Here is a 21,832-nt window from a genome sequence, read left to right as displayed (position 1 = left end):
AGAACAAGGAGATGTCAAGTTTGCAGATGCTGAATTACTAAAAGAAAGGTTGATTTGCATGAAAGTTAATTTTTCAGGAGAAAAATTTGAAACTTCATGAATCAAAGACCAGCCCAGAGGCTCAACTCAGCCCAAGGCCTTAAAAGAGTTGAAATCTTTTATCCAGCCCATTTTCTAGCCTTTGTCTTAGTCTAGTAGATTGGATGCTGCTTATGAACAGAACAGACCTCTGTTCTTCCCAAGTTACAGACTCTACTGCAGCCTGCAACACTTCTCTAGAGGTTTCTGATTAGAATATCTTTCATGAATCAAAATAGCTTTGCATTTCTTGTGCAAATAGAATTGAGCTTATAGAAGCTTCGACTCCGAATTAAAATCGGATTCGTAATTATGCTTTCTCTTTATAAGCATCTGTGTACACAAAATTAGGCTCAAATATTTTGGACTGTCAAGTTTATGAAAAATGGACCAGTGGGAAGCTCATGAGCATTATTTGAAAGCATACTACAAGAAATAAATTTTTGCTACATGATTCATTTGTTTCTAGGAGAGTTGGTATGTAACCTACCTCCATATCAAAGTATCAAACATAACAGGGATGGCAAGTGCTTCAAGTTAACATATAAGTATGTAACCAACTGCTGCATTAGAATTTGAACTTATTTCATATAAACCAACCGTGATATTATTTGTTAGAACACATATACACTTCAGAGTAGCATATGAATCAATCATTACAAAGAGCTCATGTAACACATTCTGAGAAGTTGTTTATGTGATTTAATTTTTGTTGGTTATGTTGACATATAGTTTAATTCGTTAGGTAGGATGGTTGGGGGAAGCTCAACCACCTTGACTAATTTAGCCATAACTATCAATCATAATCTTCGATTAATCTTATCTAAGAACTATTATCAAGTATATATGTTAGGGAGTTGTTTATGCTTTTTAGGTTATATCAGCTGTTCCTACTCATGAATTTAATGTTGCAGATTAGTTTATTTATTTTGTTCCTATCAGTCCTCAGACAGGGCAACAAAAACTATGGAGGTCGGAAACCTGAACCAGATTGTAATCTTCTGTGATGGAGACTTTCTCAATTCAACTTTCTCGTTTGGTTCTCTCTCATTCTACTTAAAAATTAAATTAAGTCATAGCTAGTAATTATGAAATCCAGCACATAGTCCCAAAAATGGTCAGCAATAGTTTCATTTTTTTCCCCAAATTACTAACCATGAAACAACAAAAGTTTGTGGTTACAGAGTAGATTATCAATATATCTCATATCATATGAATGATACTGCTAACAACCACCCATAGAAGCAAATTAAAATTCTTTTTTGTTGTGCTCAAAAGAAAAGGAGTAAGGGTGATCAAGAACGAGGAATACCACTGGAAAAAAGTGAGAATGAGAGAAGAAAAAAATAAATCACCTAGAGGAATTGTGACAAAGATAGCATGGGAGAAAGGTGGAGAAAAGGAGGATAAGGATTGATAACAGAATAGAATATCAGCTAACAGGGCAATAAGTTATGAAGCAAAGACTTCAGAAGGAAATGTGACAAGGGCCATGACCTCATAAAGGATGGAAGACATTAGGAAACTAAACAGTATAATATTGTTAGCTTCAATATAGAATTGCAGCAAGCATAATTTGCCTTTGATCAAAATGATAAATTATTGAAATGCAACTGAGGAAAGGTATGAGTTCACTGTATCTGTGAAATCAAAATGCTTGCAATTGGCTGTAATAATTTTCTACAATTCTGATAAAAAAATTTCTTTATCATAAGAACTATATTAGCATAGACATCAATTTCCATTGTTGTTCTACAACTATTGAGCTCCTTAAAATATTCAAGACAACAACTCCTTGCTTGGTAGGGTAACAAACAATGAGGTCACGGTAGCAACTTTAGAAATATGGTTCATTTGTTATATATACCAAATCAAACAAGAGGAGAACAACTAAACCTCCTCTCTATCTTCCACACCACATTCCTTTAACTATAACTTCTCCCCATAAAACTATCACTCTTCTATCCTTGCAACTTGTATTCCATTACTATACTAAAAGGGAGTGATGGAGAAGGCCAAGACATGGCCTTCATGGCTTTACTCCCTTCTAAGCACATCTTTCTTCCATCCTTGCAAATCCCACCTGGATTCAAGCAAAAATGAATGCAATATGTACTGCTTGGATTGCACGAATGGCGCAATTTGCTCTTCTTGCCTCGTCTATCACCATGATCATCGGACAATTCAGGTTCTTATTAATTTTCATAGGCCTCAATATGCTACAATTGTGTCATTAGTGACCATGAACAATATTCTCATAGTGAATTTTTGCTGATCATATGTTGAGATAGATTAGACGATCATCGTACCATGACGTGGTCCGGATATCAGAGATACACAAGTTCTTAGATCTTTCAGGGGTGCAAACTTACATAATCAATGGCGCAAGGGTTGTCTTCTTGAACGAAAGGCCACAACCAAGGCTCGGGAAAGGCGTAACCAATACTTGTGAGCACTGCAGGAGGAGCCTTCTTGATGCCTTCACCTTCTGCTCCTTGGGTTGCAAGGTGAAAGTCACATTGCCACTTCTCCATAGGAAACTAAAGCTTTCAGTGAGGTCGAACAACAAAGCCACATTATACTTGCATTTTAGTTATAACATGCACATAAACCAACTCAAAACCCACCAAGGGAATTACCACTAGGCCTTGCAAAAAATTTAACAAAAATATAATGCTGAATATATTTTCAAGCTTCTTTTTCAAACTGAACAGTTTTGTTTTTTGGGGTAACAGTTGGCAATGTCTACATCAAATTCTGCAAAATTTTATGAGAACACTCAATCAAGATCTGAAGATGATTCATCAAAGCAATCAAAATGTTCATATCCAGATGGTCTTACACTAGACTGCATCTCACCACAAAATCCAGCTCCAGCTATTATGACATATAGAATGACAAAACGAAGAAAGGGGATTCCACATAGAGCTCCAATGGGCGTTTGTTAAGATAAAGCTTGTAACTTTTTGTAGCTTCTTCTCACTAGAGAAGAAAAGTGTGTATATCTAAACAGAAAGTTATTCATATCATCATCATCAGAAAAATGTACCTCCTTATATATGCTATTATTGCTCTTAAACAGTTTATTCTTTTTCAAAAGAATGATTAGATTAGCAAGCAATAACAGACAGTTTGTTTTCTGTACTTCCAGATGTAATAAACATGATATAATTTCCTGCTCCACTCTCTAGATACACTAAAATATGAACGCAATTTGATTAGCATGTGAATTTTCTGACAACAATTAAAATACAGGACAAAACTAAGATAAACCATGAAGTTGTGCAAATAGCACGGGCATCAAAGCAATTTCTAAGATATCACCTGTCAATTCAAAACCAATTTGCAGCTTGAAAGCATAGAAATGTTGCCTGTCCAGTCCATTTGGAGTGCTGAGCGTGAGATTTAAAGGGTAGCCTGGTGAAAATTACAGTATTCATGGAGGTTGACCGTGAATCTGAGCCGCAGAGCCAAAATCAACGAGAGCCTGCAATGCTACAAAAAGGAATACTGCAGGCAACTGGGCATGGGAGGGGAAAGCAGGGAGTACTACAACATTGTTCCAGAAATCATGGTTTTGGCTTCAGCCATGTGGTTGGGAATTCATCAAAAAGTTCATAAAGAGTATTGATCTTTCCTCTTGCTCTAGAAAGGGCGCTGAGAGAGAGAGAGAGAGAGAGAGGTTCAAGTTTATAAAGATCCATCTCCAAAGCAGATATCCTTAAATGCACAAAGCTAGGAAACAGTCTTCCTACTATGAGTCCTCGCTTACATAGTTAGATCAAGCCTATATATGTATATAATGCACAAATATACCTGCCCATGTCATACTTACATATATACATCTACTATTCACTCAATTTGTCAGTAGGACTGGTGCACAGACCTGAGGTGAGTGTAACACTCATCGCTGCTTCTGAAAATGTTCAAGCACACCCAGCAGATGTGTGTCCCACACTTGCACTCAATGTGGTTGCAGCCATCGCTCTTCTCAATTGTATAGCCACAAGAAAGGCAATTCTTTACATTCTCCTTTCCGTGGCGCCATTCAAGTAGAGATTGGTCTGGATCTTCCTTGTACTCCTTGTATCTTTCACAGGATATGAATGGGTGGTACTCCAGATGGCACTTGGTGCATGTCTCCACAGTGCAAGCCCCACAAACAAATGGTCCAACCTCGGCATCCGGTGAAGCTATCCGATACACAGACGGGCAGTCAGGGGTCGGGCAGAACCTGTAGGTTCCGCCACTTGATGCAACAAATGCACCTAAAGAAGCTCTGAAAAGTTCTTCTAGCTTCTCACTCGATAACAGAGACCTCAGATCAACAAGGAAGATGAGCTTCTTGCATCCATCCTTAACACAGCAAAGCGGGAAACCATCATGTGATCTGATGGCAGATTCACATTGATCCACCAGGCAGGCCCGACAGAAATTATGCCCACAGGTTTCGAGCCTGTAAGGTTCTTCTAGCTCACACAAGCAAATAGGGCATGAGCCCTCTGATGTCTGTTCAACCAACCCAGTATGATCAATGGATATTGCAACTTCTGAGATTAACTGTTCCACTGTTTGCTTCTGCTCCTTGCTTCCTCGAACATAAAGGATATGGCGTCGAGTATTTAGAGTAGCCTCAACTTCAGGCACCTTCTCCTTCAAACCATGAAGATCTGGTCCGAACCTTCTAACTACCTCTTTCATCAAGTCTGGTGGGAGGTTGCGACCCCGGAGACGAATCTCGAGTAGCTTCTTCTCATGAAGGAATAGAAGTGTCTGGACCAATTTCTCCTCAGCTATAGACACCTGCCCCGGGGGGCCAAAGACTTTAAAATTAAGGCTTTGCCTGTCATAGAGGATGTAGGTTCCAGTCTCTTGTTCAATATCTTTCAAATGTCTAACACCATCATGGGACAAGTGTAGCTGCACCATTGTTGAGGTAAGATTGGGATGTCTTACAGTCTTGCCTTTCATTAGCTGTTCGAGAGGCCTCCTCAAATCTGCTATAGTTTTTGTGGCATTGGCAGAAATTTTTACTCGAAAAGAGCCATATTCATTGTTTTCCAGATTATAGGAGACTCCTGCACATGTGATGCAGCAGTTAATAACAGATTAGGTTAAATAATGAGGGTCCGTGTGGTTTTGTGTAATTCAAAATGTAGCATCTATTGTGTTAAATGAAAATTTAATATAAAGAAAAGTTTTATATCTTTCCTCTTTCTTTTCCATTGAAGATTGAGAGAATGTGTTTTGACATCCACTTAATTGAAGTGGATGTCAAGATGCTGTATATGAGTCAATCTTTGTCCCTCGAAATGATACTCCATGCAATCCATAAACGAAAAACTGACTATTATGTTACACTTTATATGTACAGCCGCAGTTTTCCTTCTCAAATACATGCTGAGTGTATAATGCACTTATCCACTCCCAATTGATATACTTCTCATATATAATTATCACAATGGATGCTAACATGCATAGTTTCACTGTACAAAAAGAACAGCTTCTCAATTAGAAAGAAGTTCCATACATCCATTTTCAAGGTAAAGTGTATTTTACGAATGATAAGTACAAAGGGATATTATGTTAAAAAAATTCAAAAACATTAGCATGGAATATTTGCTTTACTTGAGTAATTTAAGAGCACAAATAAATCATTCGACAGGTTTAGAGCATCTCTAAGAATATTAGAAATCATAAATATGCAAGTATAAAGAATCTGTAAGTTTATTAGAAATCCTAATTTAAAGGCTCAAAATAGAATGAAGATCATATGTCAGGCTATATGCATGTCACTACCAAACACCAAAATAGAAGTTTGGTGAATGACAATATATTGCACTTGTCTAGTAGAATTAATTAGAGGGTACCACTTGGTGCAAGAACAGAACTCGCCTCTTGCATCCAAGAGGTCATGGATTTAAGTCATGGAAACGGTGCCTTTATTAATGAAGACAACAATGTATATATCTTGGCTCCCAAACCTTGCATCACGGGAGCCTCATCCACTAGGATGACCTTCAGGAGAATTGACTAGCAGATCAATGCACAAGCAATATAATGCAGTAGCATAAAAGAAATTAGGTAAAAGAATGTTATATGGTATTGTAGTCATAAACATTTTATATTCTCTTTTTGGTTATATGTAGATGAGACATTTGCTAAATGGGCATATGCACGTACCCTTTTGGCGTTGAAAATATTGAAGCAGAGAATCAAGTTGCTGACTGATAACAAAGTAGACACGGGACGGACAGGATACAGAACTGTGGAACACATTCTGGCATTGTATAGTCTGCCACGGGAGACAACCAGGGAGCACTCTCCCTTGGAGGTGATCCAAAGCTTTCGCGGCCTCGAGATGCAGACTGCCGTTAAAAGTGATTGAAGCTTTCATCATATAATCCCTCACTTCAGGTTTGAACACCTCAACACGGAAATTTTGGTCAGGAAACTTTTTGTTAGGCATAAAAGCAGAAATTTCTTTGACAAGTTCTTCTCTGCAAGTTGTAATCGAGGGGTCACTGATGCCCAGCAATCCCCTCAACAAGTGAATGTCAAGGATTCTCCTATTTGTTGCATGATGAAATGCATCACACAATTCAGTCTCAGATACATTCTTCGAAAGGCCTCTTACAAAGACACAGTTTTCATACTTCGTGCTGACTTCACATTTTATATACCGGCCCCCAATTTCCAAATTGGAGCAGTCCCTAACAATAAATTCTGCTTCCCCTTTGCCACATGTAATAAGTGCAATTCCCCTGCTAGGTCTTCGTGGCCAAGAAACTTTGACTCTTACCGCAGGAAATGGTAACACTCGATGATCATCGGTACAGATAGGGAGCACTTTCAGAATGGAACCATGATATTCTTCCTCATTCAGCATGGCGACAGCATTTTCTGCATTTTCAGGTCTAAGAAATGTAATCTTGCCCCACTTACTCGCATCTGCTCCCTCCCGGTCAGTCCCTACATGTTTATGAACATTAGCTATACCAGACACACGCTGGTCCACCATGAAAATTAGTTCCTTATCATCAAGAGCATGAGGATTTGGATGGATTATCTCCACTGTTAAATAACGTTTTTCAAGCTCTAGATGCTTAATTTCAGCTCCAGAACCAAACAAAGCAATGGTGGGAGAGCTACCAGGTCTGCCAGGAAATAAGCTTTTCTCAACACACTCATCTCTTAACAATCTTGCTTCACATTCCAAGGCATCACTAACAGTTGAAGACACCTTTTCCACATCTTTTGCATTAGCAAATACCTGAATCTCGCCATGGTCAAAGTCAATATCAACAACAATACGGTCATCCATGCAAACTTTTTTGATATGTGAAAGGATTCTCCTTAGATTTTGGTTTGACTTGCCGCAAAATCTTCGAAGCAAGCTATTGCCCGCCCCAGTAATCACCTTCATCTGCATCTTTTGGCTCTCCAGCTGTTGAACATCAAACAAAGGAGGTTGGATCATATAGAAGTCATCATAATCAACTGCAGTTACACATACCAAATATTGATTTGGTATTGACAAGATTTCCCTAAATACTACCCAATTTGGCTTGTTGCTATACACAAGCAATGAGCTTGAAGGATGAAGTTGGACATTCTGGCCTGTCAATGCCACTTGATAACCAAGTCTATCACATCCAGAAAACATAGCAAGATTATCTGCAAGAGATGTGAGTAAAATCCTCTTTAGTGACTTATCATGCAAAGTCGGTTCATCTGGATCCCATAACCAATAACTCGGAATGATAATGTTGAGTTCATGTTTAAGACAATTTTCAAGCTCCATTACAGTCTCTTGACACCTCTTCATGGACTTAGCATTAATGCTATTCTGCCAACACCACTTACTTCTACTATCATGCTCCTCCTCCCATTTCTTGTAAACAGAGAGCAAAGTGAATATATCCCCATCCTTGTGGCAGAATGAGACCCTGAGGGAGTCAGCTTTATATTTGTCCTCATCACTACCAACTCTACAAAATATGCTGCTAGCATTTGCCATAACAGCAGCAAGAACTAGACCCTCTTTTCGCAATCCATAACTGAAACAATCAAGAATGATTTTGCCGAGCCGCGGTTCAACACCCAATTTAACTAAAGATCGACCAGTATTAGTTAGTTCAAATTCATCATCTTGATGAGTAACAGCGCCTAACTGGACAAGATTATGCATAGCCATGTCAATTGCCTTTGGACTTGGAGCATCTACGAACTCAAAGTCTTCTGTTTTCCTAATACCCAAAGCAAGGATTCTCAAAACAGCAGTTCCAAGATGAACTTTGCGGATTTCAGGCTCCTGATGCCTTTCCATTGAATGAAAATCACATTCAGAGTATAGTCTGTAACATTTTCCTGCTTCTGTTCGGCCAGCTCGTCCAGCTCGTTGATTAGCAGAACTTTGAGAAATCCAGTTAACCTTCAGGATGTTCATGCCAGTGCTAGGTTCAAACCTGCTTTCTTTGACCATGCCAGAGTCAACTACATATTTCACTCCTTGAATGGTCAACGAAGTCTCTGCTATATTAGTGGAGAAAATAACTTTTCTTTTCCCTGGATAGTTTTTGAAAACACGACTTTGTTCTATAGAAGAAAGCTTTCCATGCATTGGCAGAACCACTGCAGCAGGGTCGGTGAAATTTTCACAAGCCCACTCAACTTCTGCTTGAGAAGTCAAAAATGCAAGTATAGAACCATCCTCCTCTATCTTGTGAATTATCCTCACCATTCTTATGACATCACAAACATATGAAGTATAATTATCAGAAATCTGCTTCAGAATGGTACAAAAAGAAGGATCTTCAGAAATACTTGGAATATATTTAATTTCCACAGGGAAGGTTCTCCCGGTTACATGAAAGGTATAGCAACCATAAAAGTAATCTGCAAGTTTGCTTGCGTCAGCTGTGGCAGACATTATAATCAGTCGCAAATCTAAGCTTTCAAGCAGCTTCTTCTTGATCAATGCCAGAAGAAGATCAGTATTTAAGCTTCTTTCATGTGCTTCATCTACAACTATACACGAAATGCCAGCCAAACCCATACCATTAATGCAATGTTGGAGGAGACAATGGTCTGTCATAAATACTATCCTTGACCTGAACTGCTGAGAAGATGAATAGGTGGGATAAGACATCACAAAATCATCTGCGTAGCACTCATTACCTTCTTCCCCAACTCTTTCGGCCAAAGACATGGCTGCAATTTTGCGAGGCTGAGTACATACAATTGACCCATCAGCAGTTAGTCCTGAGTCAGCAAGAAACTGAACCAACTGTGTACTCTTTCCAGATCCAGTCTCTCCCACTAAGACAATAGCCTACGAAAAGCAATGATAGAGAATAAATATAGTTTTCAAACTAATACGCCTCCATTTGCCCATACTGACTTAAAAAGAATTGCTTATCAGAGCAACAAGAACACCTCAAGTGCGTCCTTGATAAAATATATCACAATAAGAAAGAACATATGATTTTATGAAAATGCCATGTCATATAACTTTATGCATTCAAGGCACCAGTGCAACAGGCCTGCGCATAAAGCATACTGAACTCCTCCAACTCGCATGAATATGCAACAATTAAACTTCTTTTCAAGAGAATGTAAAATGAATGAGACCACTAATTGTGAAATGCAAAATTTGTTGCAATCTCCATTGATACCTAATTCTGAAAGATGTACTCAGAACCAAAACCCACAACTATGTATACATGCAGCCAGTTTAAAATGTTATCGAGTACGACAGGTTACATAAGAAACATAAAAAATACAATCTTTGACCAAATAAAGAATAATTTAAAGAGCACAACAAAGATATATCATATCTCTACCTTGCTGAATCACGTACCTGGTTAGAGAAAATATGATTCAGAATTTTCCTTCTACAAGCATAAATTGGCAATCCATCCTCAAGCCTTCTGCACTCCCTCATCATCAATCCATGAATCCTGCCATAATCTAAGTCATGCCCAAGGTTGAATATTTCAACCTTTTCCATGTCCTCCTCCCCCCTCTCTTTACGGAGTCTAGCAAGAAGACACTCCATGGCAGCCCTGAACTCCTCCAACTTGCATTCCATTTGTTCTCTCTCCATTTTTAACCTATTCTTCCTATCCTGGAGCTCCCCAAATTTCACGAGTCGGTTCCTTTGTTGGAGCAATTGCGAGACCTTCTTGATCTCAACCCCCACCTTGTGAATCATCTCCTCACATTGCCGCACTGTATCCGATTCAAGAAGGCGACCAACGTGGCGGGAGAATAGAGCACGGACGCGGCTCCCGTCCTCCGCAAGATCGGATGGCTCGAGCCTCGGAGTCATGGGGTGGTCTCCGTCGAGGCGGCGGCTCCAGAGGAAGACAAAGTCATCGATGGCGTCGGATTTCCGGTGGAAGAAAAGCATGGCGGCAAGGCGGCCAGAGGAGGGTATCGAGTACTCCTCCGGCGGGGAAGGGCATGAGGCTATGAGGGATTTGATATCTGAAGGGGAGAGGGGTTTCGTCGTGGATTTTGGGCGGAGGAGGAGGACGACAAACGACGGCTTGGACTTGGGCCTCGGCTGCCATAGGTTGATGTTTGGGAGGGGCCGCTGGTCCGGCGGCCGGAAGGGCCTCATCGGCCGGCGATCGTAGTGTGAGTATCCCTTCCTCATCCCCTGGGGGTGAAACCCTAAACCTAGACTTCAGGGTTTGGAGGGGTTTGGGGGGAAGAGGAGGTTGGAAGGAGTCGGTGGGAGAAGTGAGGAGGGAGGGAAGCAAGAATAGAGAGGGCGAGAGAAGTGCGAAAGGGAAAGTTTTGGTGGGCACGAGCAAGCTCTCAACCACTGTTGCGAATCAGTTTAGAAAAAGACAAGAATTTGCTTTACTTAAAGAGACTTCTTTTTTTTTTTTTTCCAGAAGAGTTTCCTTCGAGAATTTCAAACTTCAATTTTTTTAAAAAAAATCTAGCTTTCTTTTTTCTTTTTCATTTTTTAAAATCTTGCTTTATTTAAATTCCTAAAATTTGCACATTTGTATCAAAATCTCTTTTTTTTATTTTCATATTGATCGGAGAGTCACTGTGATGATCATATAATTTAGAATATGAATACTTAATTGAAGGTAATGAATAATAACTAGAACCTGATGGGGGGCATAAAAGGGCCGGAAAGTTTTGTTTTCGGCTATTTCCTGCTTACACAAACACAAATTAAATCGAACTATAATCAAACTATATGATAAAATACTGAGATCTCTATACAAAGAGATAACTAAAGTAGTAGTACCGTAGGATAAAGAATTCAATACATAATCTGTATCACATTCTCTTCTCGACCAAAAGATAAAAGAATACAATAAAGAATGGTGATTACTAACCCATATAATAATGAGATAAACTCCAAAAGTCCTAGAACGAAAAGAAAAAAATATTTATCGACCACCGTCCAATAAAGAATCAAACGACTCAGAGATCATCTAACAAATCAATCAGATCTAGAAGGCAATCGCGGCGGCGACGGCACCGGCAGCGAATATCCAACTAGCGAGAGGCATGGAGGTTGCGCCGTTGGTGGAGGGGGGCTCCGACGGGGTTCCGGCGATGGAAGGGTTGGGAGTGGCACCGGGGGCCGAGGCGGGAGTGGCAGCGGTGGGGGGCGCCGGAGGGGAAGCAACCGGAGAGGAGGACGGCGGGGTGGCGGTGGTCGGCGCCTGGGCCGGAGAGGCGGAAGAAGGCGCAGGCGAGACTGGTGCGGGTGTGGGCACTGGGGAAGCTTTGGGCGCGGGCATTGGGGCTGCCTTGGGTGCTGGCATCGGGGCCGCTCCCGGAGCCTGGGCGAAGGCGGTCATGGCGAGGAATCCCATGGCTAGGGCAAGGATCTGGAAGCGGAAGGAAGCCATCACAACTCCTGAAAAATCTGAGAGAGAGAGAGAGAGATAGAGAGAGTAGGGTTTTCGATCTAGGGTTTTGATCTATAGGACTTGAGATCGTAGTAGAGAAGTGAAGAGGGTGGAGGCGTGTTTATATAGGCAAGTAAGGGTAATGTGGTCATTCAAATAAGGAATTATTAGTAATGATAGGAGATTGTTTGAGCCGTTGGATCGCTTTTTAGTCGGTGGAGAACTGGCCGTCCGATGCACAATGGTCGGTTTCGATTTGAAAGTTTTCTGAATGTCCAACGAGTCCACGCGTCTTACTTGAGTTAAACGCGTCACGAAAGGAGGAGTACCGTAAAGATAAGGTTAATACGTGAGTCTCCTACCGTCAGATCACGATCAGACGGCTGGTTTCGGGATGAATATGATCGTTGGGAAACTCCGGGCCTTTCGGGTTTCCTTTTGCCAGAAGGGGTCCAACTAGCCGTTGGACAACTGGATTTCTTCCATTCGAAAAAAAAGATCCTCACAGCTTGACAGCTGGCCTTACCAGTTGTCATCTTAGCTTTTGAAACCTATTCTTAATTCTATATTCTCTTCTGATCCTTCGGCCACATGCAGGTAGAATAAGGATCACTATGGGCCCAGCCCAACTTATTCCCAACGAGCTCTTGTTGGTATCATTGGGCCTTATGGGCCTTGGAGAGAACAAGAGAAAGCTGAACGTTGACTAAGTCAAGGCCCTGGAATAAAACTCCGAATTGGAACTCAAGGCCCAAAAAGAAAAAGTCTATGGAAGAAGTGGAAACGTAGTTTATTCTCTCCTCGTCCTTTCTTCTCTCCCCGCCTTTGAGGGTGTTTCTGAGTATTTTTATATTCTGCCAAAAATAAATACATTATTATATATTTAGTTTACCTTCAAACTTAAATATAGAATTAATTGAATTTTACCATGTCAATAAAACTACGGAACGAGCCAACGATTAAGCTGCAACTCATAAGTAAATTATTATTTAAACTTATATTTTTTTTTAGTACAGTTTAGGAGTTTAGTAGAGAGTGTCACACGTGGATGTTTAAAAGGGAAAAAAAAGAAGAAGAAGAACGAACACGTGTGCCTCGTACGACTTCTTTATTGCATGACTTCCTCATGACGTGTCGGCGTTCATACTTGTCTCCCTTAACCCTCGTTTTGATCTAATCTTACTAGTTCTTGTATACTAAAAACTAATCCCATTTGGACTTTGTTTTGAAGGCCCCTAACATTTACTAAAATCTACGTCAAACATTCTTGTGCGTGTTCAAAAGAGAGGTCAACTTGATGGATAGGTGTGTTTGGCAAGCAAAACACGTGTCCCAAGATGGTGACAAAGCTTGAAGGTGGAGTAAATGGAAAAATTATGAGGTTAATTTTTGTAAATAAATTTTGATATCATTGATTAGGAGAAGAGGAATAAAAATATGAAAGTATAGGATTTGGTTTTCCAACTCGCTTCAACAGGAGGCCAGGTGTGCACGACTTAAGAGGCAACCTAATTGTGGTACAAGTCGAGCTCTATTGGAGAGCTGGTGGAATTTATTATTAGTAGGCCGAGTGGGCCCATTTGACCGAGACTTTTAGTGGTGGGCATATACTATGGAGTCCCTTCACTGATCGAAACAAAATCGTGATCAAACGCCCACGATTAGTAGATGTGGAAGCAACTTAGAAGCAAGAAAAAGAAAATCCAAGGAAATATTCCTCTACTCCTAATATAAGATATATATATATATATGTTCTGAAGAGAGAAATCTAGGGAAAGAAGAGAGAGAGATGAGGAAATCAGAGTGGGAGGAGAGGTGCAAGAAGCACCAAGAGCACAAGTTGTCCAAAGGGGTGTGTCCTTATTGCCTTGGAGAGAGGCTTTCTCACATCTCAGCTGCTTCTTCTACCACCTCTTCCTCTCCTTATTACTCTGACTCCAACCTGTCATCCATGGCGTCCCCTCCTCACATAGAAATCGACGACTCCATTAAGCTTGCTCAGTTCATGGAGAAGGTGACTAGTTTGAACAAGAGTAGGTCCTTGGCTGTTGCGTTCAGGGAGGAGAAAGAGGAAGACAAAAGGAAGCAGAAGGAAGCGGAGAAGGAGGACAAGAAGAAGACGAAGAAGAAAAAGAAGAAAGCGATGCACTTGTTTAAGCTCATCGCTGGATCGGAGAAGAAGAGGAAGAAGGAGAAGGGTGACATGCTGCACTCCAGAACTATGAAGGAAAAGCCCTCTGCCAAGTGGGTATTGTTCTAAATTCAATTGTAACAAAAAAAAAAATAAAGAAGAAGAAGAAGAAGAGAGAGACAATTTCTAAATTTGATAGGATATTAGGATTGCATCTTAAACTTTGTTTGAGAATAATTTGTTTACATATGATGGTTAAAGTTAGTGTATCATATGTTTCCTCCTTGTTCTAAGAGATTCTGGAATGATTTGATGCACCGGAAGCTCATTCCTGCTGATATAATTTTCTTCTGTGGGCCATTAATTTATTCTATGGAATCCCTTCCAATTCATTTTATGCTGCAGAATGCTCCTAATATGCCTATATATAATACTGGCATAATTGATATGTTCAAGATCAATTTAAAGGCTGCTCTAGAGGTCAAACAAACACAAAATATACGATTAATTGTTCTCAGACTGGCCATCACGACGATAATCACGGAATGACATATTACCTGCAACTTAGACAGCAAATCAATCTCTGAGATATGAAGTCAAACAAATGAAATGTGAAGCCACTAATTTGAGATATGAAATCAATCTCTGATATATGTTGAAGCTAACACTTCCCATTCGGTAGCCCAAAGACAAGGCTTATCAGCATACGCATGAGAAGTAAGTATGAACGTACATCAATCCAAAGAGAATCTGATGACCAAGATTCAAATTTCTCCTCTTTGACAAGAAAGGTGGCTGATCCAAATTAAGTCTATTTTCCATGGAGATAGCAACTCAAATTCTTGACCACCGACCAACGAAAACAGCAGGGTTTGTATGCTAGTTTTGGCGGGCCAGATAATAGAATATCAGGTAACTTATGAAGTGGCTTTCAGATCAATGGTTAAGGAAGAGATTACGTTAACTAATTTCAGTTAATGACAGCTTGGGAAAATAATAATGGATCATATTAGCATCAGAAGGTAACTCATGCCACAGGAAGCAAACATGGAAGGTTCTATTCCAAGTCTTGTAATTAGCAAAGAAGCGGTTATTAATAATTATATCAACTATCAAAGAAGATAGCATGAGTTTGTTTACCTGAGGTAAAAAAGGAACTGATGACAGACCAACTAAGAGTCTTTCTCCTTTTTTTACCTGGCAGTTGCAACATTCACCATGCACCTGAAATGCCCAGTTCAGCTACTTCATGGCAAGTTGGAGAAATAGTGGTATCTGTTTAAAAATTATGGCATAGCTTATTTTGCCAAAGGGAATCATAAAATTTTCTTCAGCTTACAACAAGCCAAAATAATTTATTTAATACACTTTGTGAATAACAGCCTCAGTAGTCCCTCAGTCTAGATAACTGTCAATTCCCGAACCTTAAGGTCGATGCAGGAAGTTGCAGAGATCTATATTGACTTGTTCACCTACAAAGGACCAGGGAAGGTCCCATTTTCTCGTTGCTCATTCCATCGCTCGATCTGCCAAAGAAAAAGAACATTTGATTAATAGTGATCAAGGTACAGTAGCATTGCACCGATGCAGTTTTACAACTCTTTACCTTTAAGAAAATTTGATAAGATTCTCTCTGATAGGGTAACTAATAAAGGCCTTAGTATTTTTCATGAGCAAAGGCAATAATAATACAAATTATTTGGTAGACTCAGATATACATAGAAAGAAACCAGTGATCACACTGCTGATACTTGCATATTTACATACTGACTCTTAATTGGAATTTTAACATGACAACACAAATATCCACCAAATTACAAGTCCCCCTGATCTCCAGTAATTCAAATTATTTGAATTCTAATGCCCAGGAGGTTCAAAATCTAAGGTGGTTAATCATTACGGAACAAAGATGTAAGCATCAGAGTAGTTTTGGAACATACATATTGTGTCCAAAGTGCCATAGGAAAAGAACCAGGTATATTTCACTAATCATATATTAAATTTGGCATATATAGAAGTACTAAACTACTAATATACTAAAATGCAATTAAGCATGTAGTCTTAGAAGGTACTAAGGTATAAAAGAACACATACCCATTCACTTGGGCAAAGTGACCTATAATATTTACCAAACTTTTCACACTCAGCAGCGCCCTCCCCTTTTGCAGCTACACACCTAGACCAGACCATCACCATTAGTCATGGATAACAATTATCAATTGAAGGCCACAGGTGCAGAAATTTTACAAGAGGCATATCATACCTATGATATTCAATATAGCGGGTAAAACAATGCCTCGTCTGATTTGTTGTTGGGAAGCGAAAATCTGCCGGGGCTGTTTCAATCTACATAGGCGTAGAATTTTTGTTAACAACAGCACAAAATATCTGTCAGATACTAAACGCTGAAATCATACCTTTATCTCCGGCTTTTCTTCAGAATCATCTTGCTCGGAAGTTTGGCTGTTTTCCTCTACAGCAGGAATAGTCTCATCTGCAACAGGGGTTTCATCATTTTCCTTGGCAACAACTTCCTCAGGAGTCGCATCACTTTCATTGTTTTCTTTAGTGACAACTTCCTCAGGAGTTGTATCAGTCTCATCATTTTCTTTAGTGACAACTTCATCAGGAGTCGCATCAGTTTCGTTGTTTTCCTTAGTAACAACTTCCTCAGGAACAGTATTAGTTTCATTGTTTTCCTTACTGAGAACTTCCTCAGGAGTCGTATCACCAGGTTTCTTGTCCTCAATAGTTTCCCCAACAGAGACCTCACTGTTACTTGGCTGCTCCTCTTTTTCCGGGAGCGACCATTGCTGTGCATGATGGAATTCAATTTAAGTGTCAAATAAGTGTAGCAGATCCGTTATGAAGAAAGCATCAATACTATAAATACCAATTACAGAAAATACAAGAAAGAAAGTACTTAATAATTGAAATCTAGAAAAATGAAATGTTCCATTTTAACACAACTGGTTTGTGCTATTTATGTATATCACTATATCATACTAAATCAATCAAACTTCCAATATGAGGCTAGAAGCCTAGAACTTCCAAAACAATTCCATCCTATTCAAGAAAGATTGCTACTCAAATGCATCACACTCGAAGAAGATTAGTCAAACTTATAAGCAACTAAACTAAACAAGGCCTGCAGATTTGCTAACCTTCTAGGCAAATACGCCACAATCCTGAAGGCATCAGTTCTACGAACCTTTTCCGTCTCTCTTATATCCACTCACTTTGGGCCACAAAATTATTCCAACATCACCAGAGGGTTTCAGAATGGAAAACCACGACCAAATTCTCAGTCAAATTGATGCGTCATGACAAGCACAAGCCCATAAAAAACAAGAAGCTTTACGCACCTGGGGTGCTTAAACATACAAATAATCCGTTCATAGAACAGAAACATTTGAAAAGGAACTGAGCCTCCCTCTCCAACAGTATCCTGTGCAAAAATGATCAAAAGAACAACAACCATCTATTTCTAAACTGCTAATTTTACCATATTGTTCCCCACCACAATGGTCAGCTACGCAGATCCATGGCAGGACTGCTAATATACGCCGTTCTCATGTATTTACATGTAATCCTACCACAATTACGAAAAGGATGATCCTAGCACCTACTAAATCGTTCGAAATTACAGCCTGTATTGAGTAGGTGCATCGAGTTCCACAAAGTTAACTAATTTCTTTATCAAAATCTACAAGATCCACCGAATAAGCAACTATAAAGTAGACAAAAATCATCAGATCTGATGAGATAAACGCCGATTCATCACCCGAAAAGATTTAAACAGATCGAAATTGTCCAGCAGATCGATATACATGAAGGAGAGCCAAAAGAGTAAGCGATCAATCGACAGGAAAGAGACGAAGAGAGTTCATGCCTCGGCTAGGGATAGGGTTTTCACTTGCGCGTCTTCCGCCATGGCGTGGGAGCTCGTGACCTCCGAAATCGTGGCTACGAGATGAAGCGGAGGTTTGCTGCTCGCCGCAGTGCGAGACTAAAGAGATACAAGTCTTCATGGGCTGGGCCTAAAATAAGCCCAATTATCAAGGCCCGAGTTGCACCTTTTATTTAAATTACATGGAATAGACTTATTCTAGTATAGTAACTAAACAATATTTTACCTTATTCTAGTTTATTAATTAAATATTCTCTCTCATCTTATTCCATACAATTTTCTAAAAATTATTTATTAATAATTTAAAATTATTATTTTCATTTTTGAGATACAACATATAATTACTAATTATATCAGTTACAATTAATATATCATCTCTAAAAGCAACCCGACATATCATGTACCCGAGGTTATAACCTCGCATGATATGGGATTAGTGTAAGGTATAACCCTGCATACATGCATAATATGAAAAAAAAAATTTGAAATATTATTTCTCGTCAATCAAATAGTACTTTTATTATTTAGTTTAAAATATCATAAATTTCTCTCTAAAAGCATCCCCACGTACCATGTACCCGAGGTTATAACCTCGCATGGTATGGGATTAGTGCAAGGTATAACCCCGCATACGTGCACAATACGAAATTTTTTTTTGAAATATTATTTCTCGCTCGTCAAATAGTACTTTTGTTATTTAGTTTAAAACATCACAAATTCCTCTCTAAAAGCAGTCCCACGTACCATGTACCTGAGGTAATAACCTCGCATGGTATAAGATTAGTGCAAGGTATAACTCTGCATACGTGCATAATATGAAAAAAAAAATTAAAATTTTATTTCTCGCCAGAGTCAACTGGTACTCTTGTCATTTAGTTTAAAACATTACAAATTCCTATTACTTTCGTATCAGTTCTACGTCACATCAATTTAAGAATTATATTTTATACTATATAAAACTAAATATCAGAATAACTTATATTAGTATTAGCTCTATTCTTATTCTTATGACTATTCTACTCTTATTTTAGGGTTGAACAAGGCCTTAAAAAAATAGAGATATATACTTAAAATTGAGAATCTTTAGTTCCCACGATAAAACATAAAGGTTTTAACAGGAATTAAGATTATACAATTGCAGAAACCTTTTATTTGAACAATCATAATAATACTCCTAGTTGAAATATATATTGGCAGCGATTTAGTCAACCCAGAGGAGATCTCAAAATTCGAGTTTATTACAAATTTACCATCGTTTACAATAAGCAATTACATCTCCATCTTCTCTTTTTATTTATCCATCCAAACGATACACCTCAGACTCTTCCCCTGTTCCAGTAATTCAAATGCTTTGTTGATGTCATTGAATCCCAATTGATGAGTTATAAAGACATCCAATTGAAGCTCCTGCACACACACATTAAAAAATATATATATATTTCAACAACAAAAAATTCTAATTAATTAGCTAACATTAGATGGCAAGAAAAATTCACCTTGTTCAAATATTGTTTCACTAGAATTGGGATATCGGTCTTACATTTGATACCTCCAAATAGCGAACCTATAACCGATTTTCCGTATAATATTTCATGAGATGGTATGCTAATTGAGCCATGCGCGTCGAGGCCCAAAATTATTGTTTTCCCCCAACCCTGCATGCAAATTATAAATATAAAATAAAAGTATCGAAAATATTTCGCAAAGTAGATGAAATCTTTTAATCCCGAAGTATGTGTTATTATATGAGCTACTAATAGTTTTGATTTCCTTTTGAACTCATATTCTTCTCAATTTATAAAGCATGGGAAATTTCCCTAATTTTAGAGCTTATTGCATAAAAGGCAATCCATTTGTTATGTTCTTATTCTTTAGAGAGTGAGAGAGAGAGAGAGAGACAAATCTAGAGCTTCTAAATGCTTCAGACATCAAGGATGCCAATCCAATGCATTCGAAGCAATAATCTGCACCTCCATCAGTCATCTCTTTAATCACCTGCAAGGTTAATTTAATAAATCATCAACTATAATTACACTGCAATAAAGATATCTTAAATTTCGAACATAATACATGAATAGATTTAGATTATACCTCGCTAACCGTTCTTTCTCCAATTTCTTTAGGATTAATGAAATCAGTCATCCCGACTTTTTTTCCTGAGGAAAAAAAAAATAATCATCATAATTTTAAGCTAAAGATAATTAAATTAAAACAAATTTGTTGATACACAGTGATTTCACCGATTTCGAATTTATCCGAGTTCAAATCAACACCAATTATCCGAGCAGCTCCACGAATCCTCGCACCCTCTGCTACCTATCAAGTTGCTACCAGCTTAAATTTTATGATCAATTTATTATATATATATTATAATTTTTTGGATTAATATTTTTATTAATACAATTGAATATATAATTAGGGACATGATAATTAAAAAGTTACGGCTAATCCGACAGCTCCCAGCCCAAATATAGCTACAGTAGAACCAGCTTCAACAGCAGCCACTTTCCAAGCAGCCCCTAATCCTGAATCAATTGTCAATATAAATATATATAAAGAGAAGGTGCAGTTTGCAAATAATTCATAAAGATGAAAGAGGAGGTTTTTTTTTGTGACAGGGAAAAGAGTCACACCGGTGGAAACACCGCAGCTGAGTAAGCAAGCCTTTTCGGGTGGGATGGCCGGATCCACCTTGGCGAGGTGTGCCACGTCGACCACCGTGTACTCGCAGAAGCTGGACACGGAGATGAAGTTGTGCACCGTCGCGCCCATCACGTCGGTGAATCTCGAGGTCCCGTCGCGCGGCATCCCCCGCCGGTAGGGTAGCCGCGAGCATATGTTACTCTTATCCGATCCGCAGTCCACGCAATCGCCGCACTGTGCCAGGAATGTGGGGACCACCATATCACCAACTGTTACGTCCTCCACGCGTCCCCCGACGCTCTCCACCACCCTGTCACTCGCCCAACATAGTATCAGAAAAGGACCACCCCTTCTGGCAGATAATGGGAATTTCTTTTTTCCAACAAGAAATAAATTTAAATAAATAAAAATAAAAATAAAAAGGAGGAGGTTAATTACCCGACAGCTTCATGGCCAAAGATTACGGGGAACATCGCAGTAGAATCCTGCGACTAGAGTCATCTTATATCACGATCACGGTGGAGAGGACGCATCACATCCGTCCGATGGATAACCAACGATGGTAAGAGGCTTACCTTCATGCGCCAGAAGGTGAGATCGGTGTGGCAGAGGGAGGTGCACAGTATCTTTATGCGGACCTCGTAGTCCTTCGGCGGCGCCACCTCCACCTCCTCCATGCGGAGCGGCTCCCCGGCCGCTCTGCTCACCGCCGCTGTATGCATACCGCCACCAATCAATCATCAAAACAAAACAGAACAAAAAAAAGAAACCCAAAATTGAGATGAGATCTTCGTACCTTTGCATCTGATGGGCTTTGGGGCTTCCTCCATTGCTTCAAGCCAAGAGCTCTTGAACGATAGAAGTGGGTGAGTTGGTTTAGAAAGTCAAGAAGAGTCGACATAAAATAATATAAGTAGTGCTGGAGCCTTGGAGTGCTGTGAGGGGGGTGAAAGATACTGAGATGCTAATTTGTAGGACGGCAATCTTTAGTGGCCAACGAACTAGTCGATGTGTTAGGTTCGGAGAGTAATTAATTATAAGTTTTTTTTTTTTTTGTGGAAAAAAATAAATAAATCAAATAGTAATTAACAAGACAATTTTGTCTTTTAAGCCGTATAATGTTATCTAATAAGACGGTACAAGATATATATATATATTTATTTATTTATTTTTTCTGACAAA

At 39.2% G+C, this 21,832-nt stretch overlaps 4 protein-coding genes across 6 annotated transcripts; 1 reads left to right on the top strand and 3 right to left on the bottom strand.

Annotated features, from left to right (window-relative positions):
• Positions 1-1,849: 1,849 nt before the first annotated feature.
• On the top strand, positions 1,850-3,180 carry LOC140773313 (protein RGF1 INDUCIBLE TRANSCRIPTION FACTOR 1-like). 2 transcript variants are annotated; one of them, XM_073115796.1, is made up of 3 exons: positions 1,850-2,266; positions 2,370-2,635; positions 2,814-3,180. In XM_073115796.1, the coding sequence occupies exons 1-3, from the start codon at positions 2,084-2,086 to the stop codon at positions 2,923-2,925; spliced, it is 561 nt and encodes a 186-aa protein (XP_072971897.1). In that variant the 5' UTR covers positions 1,850-2,083; the 3' UTR covers positions 2,926-3,180. The 2 variants fall into 2 exon arrangements, with proteins under 2 accessions (XP_072971897.1, XP_072971895.1); XM_073115794.1 differs by having other exon boundaries at positions 1,852-2,266; positions 2,370-2,585.
• Positions 3,181-3,285: 105 nt separating this feature from the next.
• Positions 3,286-10,925, bottom strand: LOC140773312 (ATP-dependent RNA helicase DEAH11, chloroplastic-like). Its single transcript, XM_073115793.1, has 3 exons — positions 9,941-10,925; positions 6,262-9,412; positions 3,286-5,156 (listed from the first exon to the last, which is right to left on the bottom strand). Exons 1-3 carry the CDS (start codon positions 10,739-10,741, stop codon positions 3,943-3,945), a joined length of 5,166 nt encoding a protein of 1,721 aa, XP_072971894.1. The 5' UTR covers positions 10,742-10,925; the 3' UTR covers positions 3,286-3,942.
• A 4,429-nt stretch (positions 10,926-15,354) lies between these two features.
• LOC140774107 (uncharacterized) lies at positions 15,355-18,131 on the bottom strand. Its single transcript, XM_073116965.1, has 5 exons — positions 17,990-18,131; positions 16,515-16,910; positions 16,361-16,443; positions 16,192-16,273; positions 15,355-15,623 (listed from the first exon to the last, which is right to left on the bottom strand). The coding sequence occupies exons 1-5, from the start codon at positions 18,029-18,031 to the stop codon at positions 15,570-15,572; spliced, it is 657 nt and encodes a 218-aa protein (XP_072973066.1). The 5' UTR covers positions 18,032-18,131; the 3' UTR covers positions 15,355-15,569.
• Positions 18,132-19,185: 1,054 nt separating this feature from the next.
• Positions 19,186-21,607, bottom strand: LOC140774105 (alcohol dehydrogenase-like 7). 2 transcript variants are annotated; one of them, XM_073116962.1, is made up of 10 exons: positions 21,447-21,607; positions 21,226-21,362; positions 21,089-21,141; positions 20,641-20,960; positions 20,450-20,532; positions 20,248-20,323; positions 20,099-20,163; positions 19,907-20,002; positions 19,504-19,662; positions 19,186-19,414 (listed from the first exon to the last, which is right to left on the bottom strand). In XM_073116962.1, exons 1-10 carry the CDS (start codon positions 21,478-21,480, stop codon positions 19,298-19,300), a joined length of 1,140 nt encoding a protein of 379 aa, XP_072973063.1. In that variant the 5' UTR covers positions 21,481-21,607; the 3' UTR covers positions 19,186-19,297. The 2 variants fall into 2 exon arrangements, with proteins under 2 accessions (XP_072973063.1, XP_072973065.1); XM_073116964.1 differs by having other exon boundaries at positions 21,089-21,135.
• Between the last annotated feature and the right edge of the window lie 225 nt (positions 21,608-21,832).

The sequence above is a fragment of the Typha angustifolia genome, chromosome 13 (genome assembly GCF_048772165.1).
Source record: "Typha angustifolia cultivar Huaian chromosome 13, ASM4877216v1, whole genome shotgun sequence".
Lineage (NCBI taxonomy): Eukaryota > Viridiplantae > Streptophyta > Magnoliopsida > Poales > Typhaceae > Typha > Typha angustifolia.
Note: the sequence above shows the minus strand (reverse complement) of the source record. Positions and strands in the feature narration are given on the sequence as shown.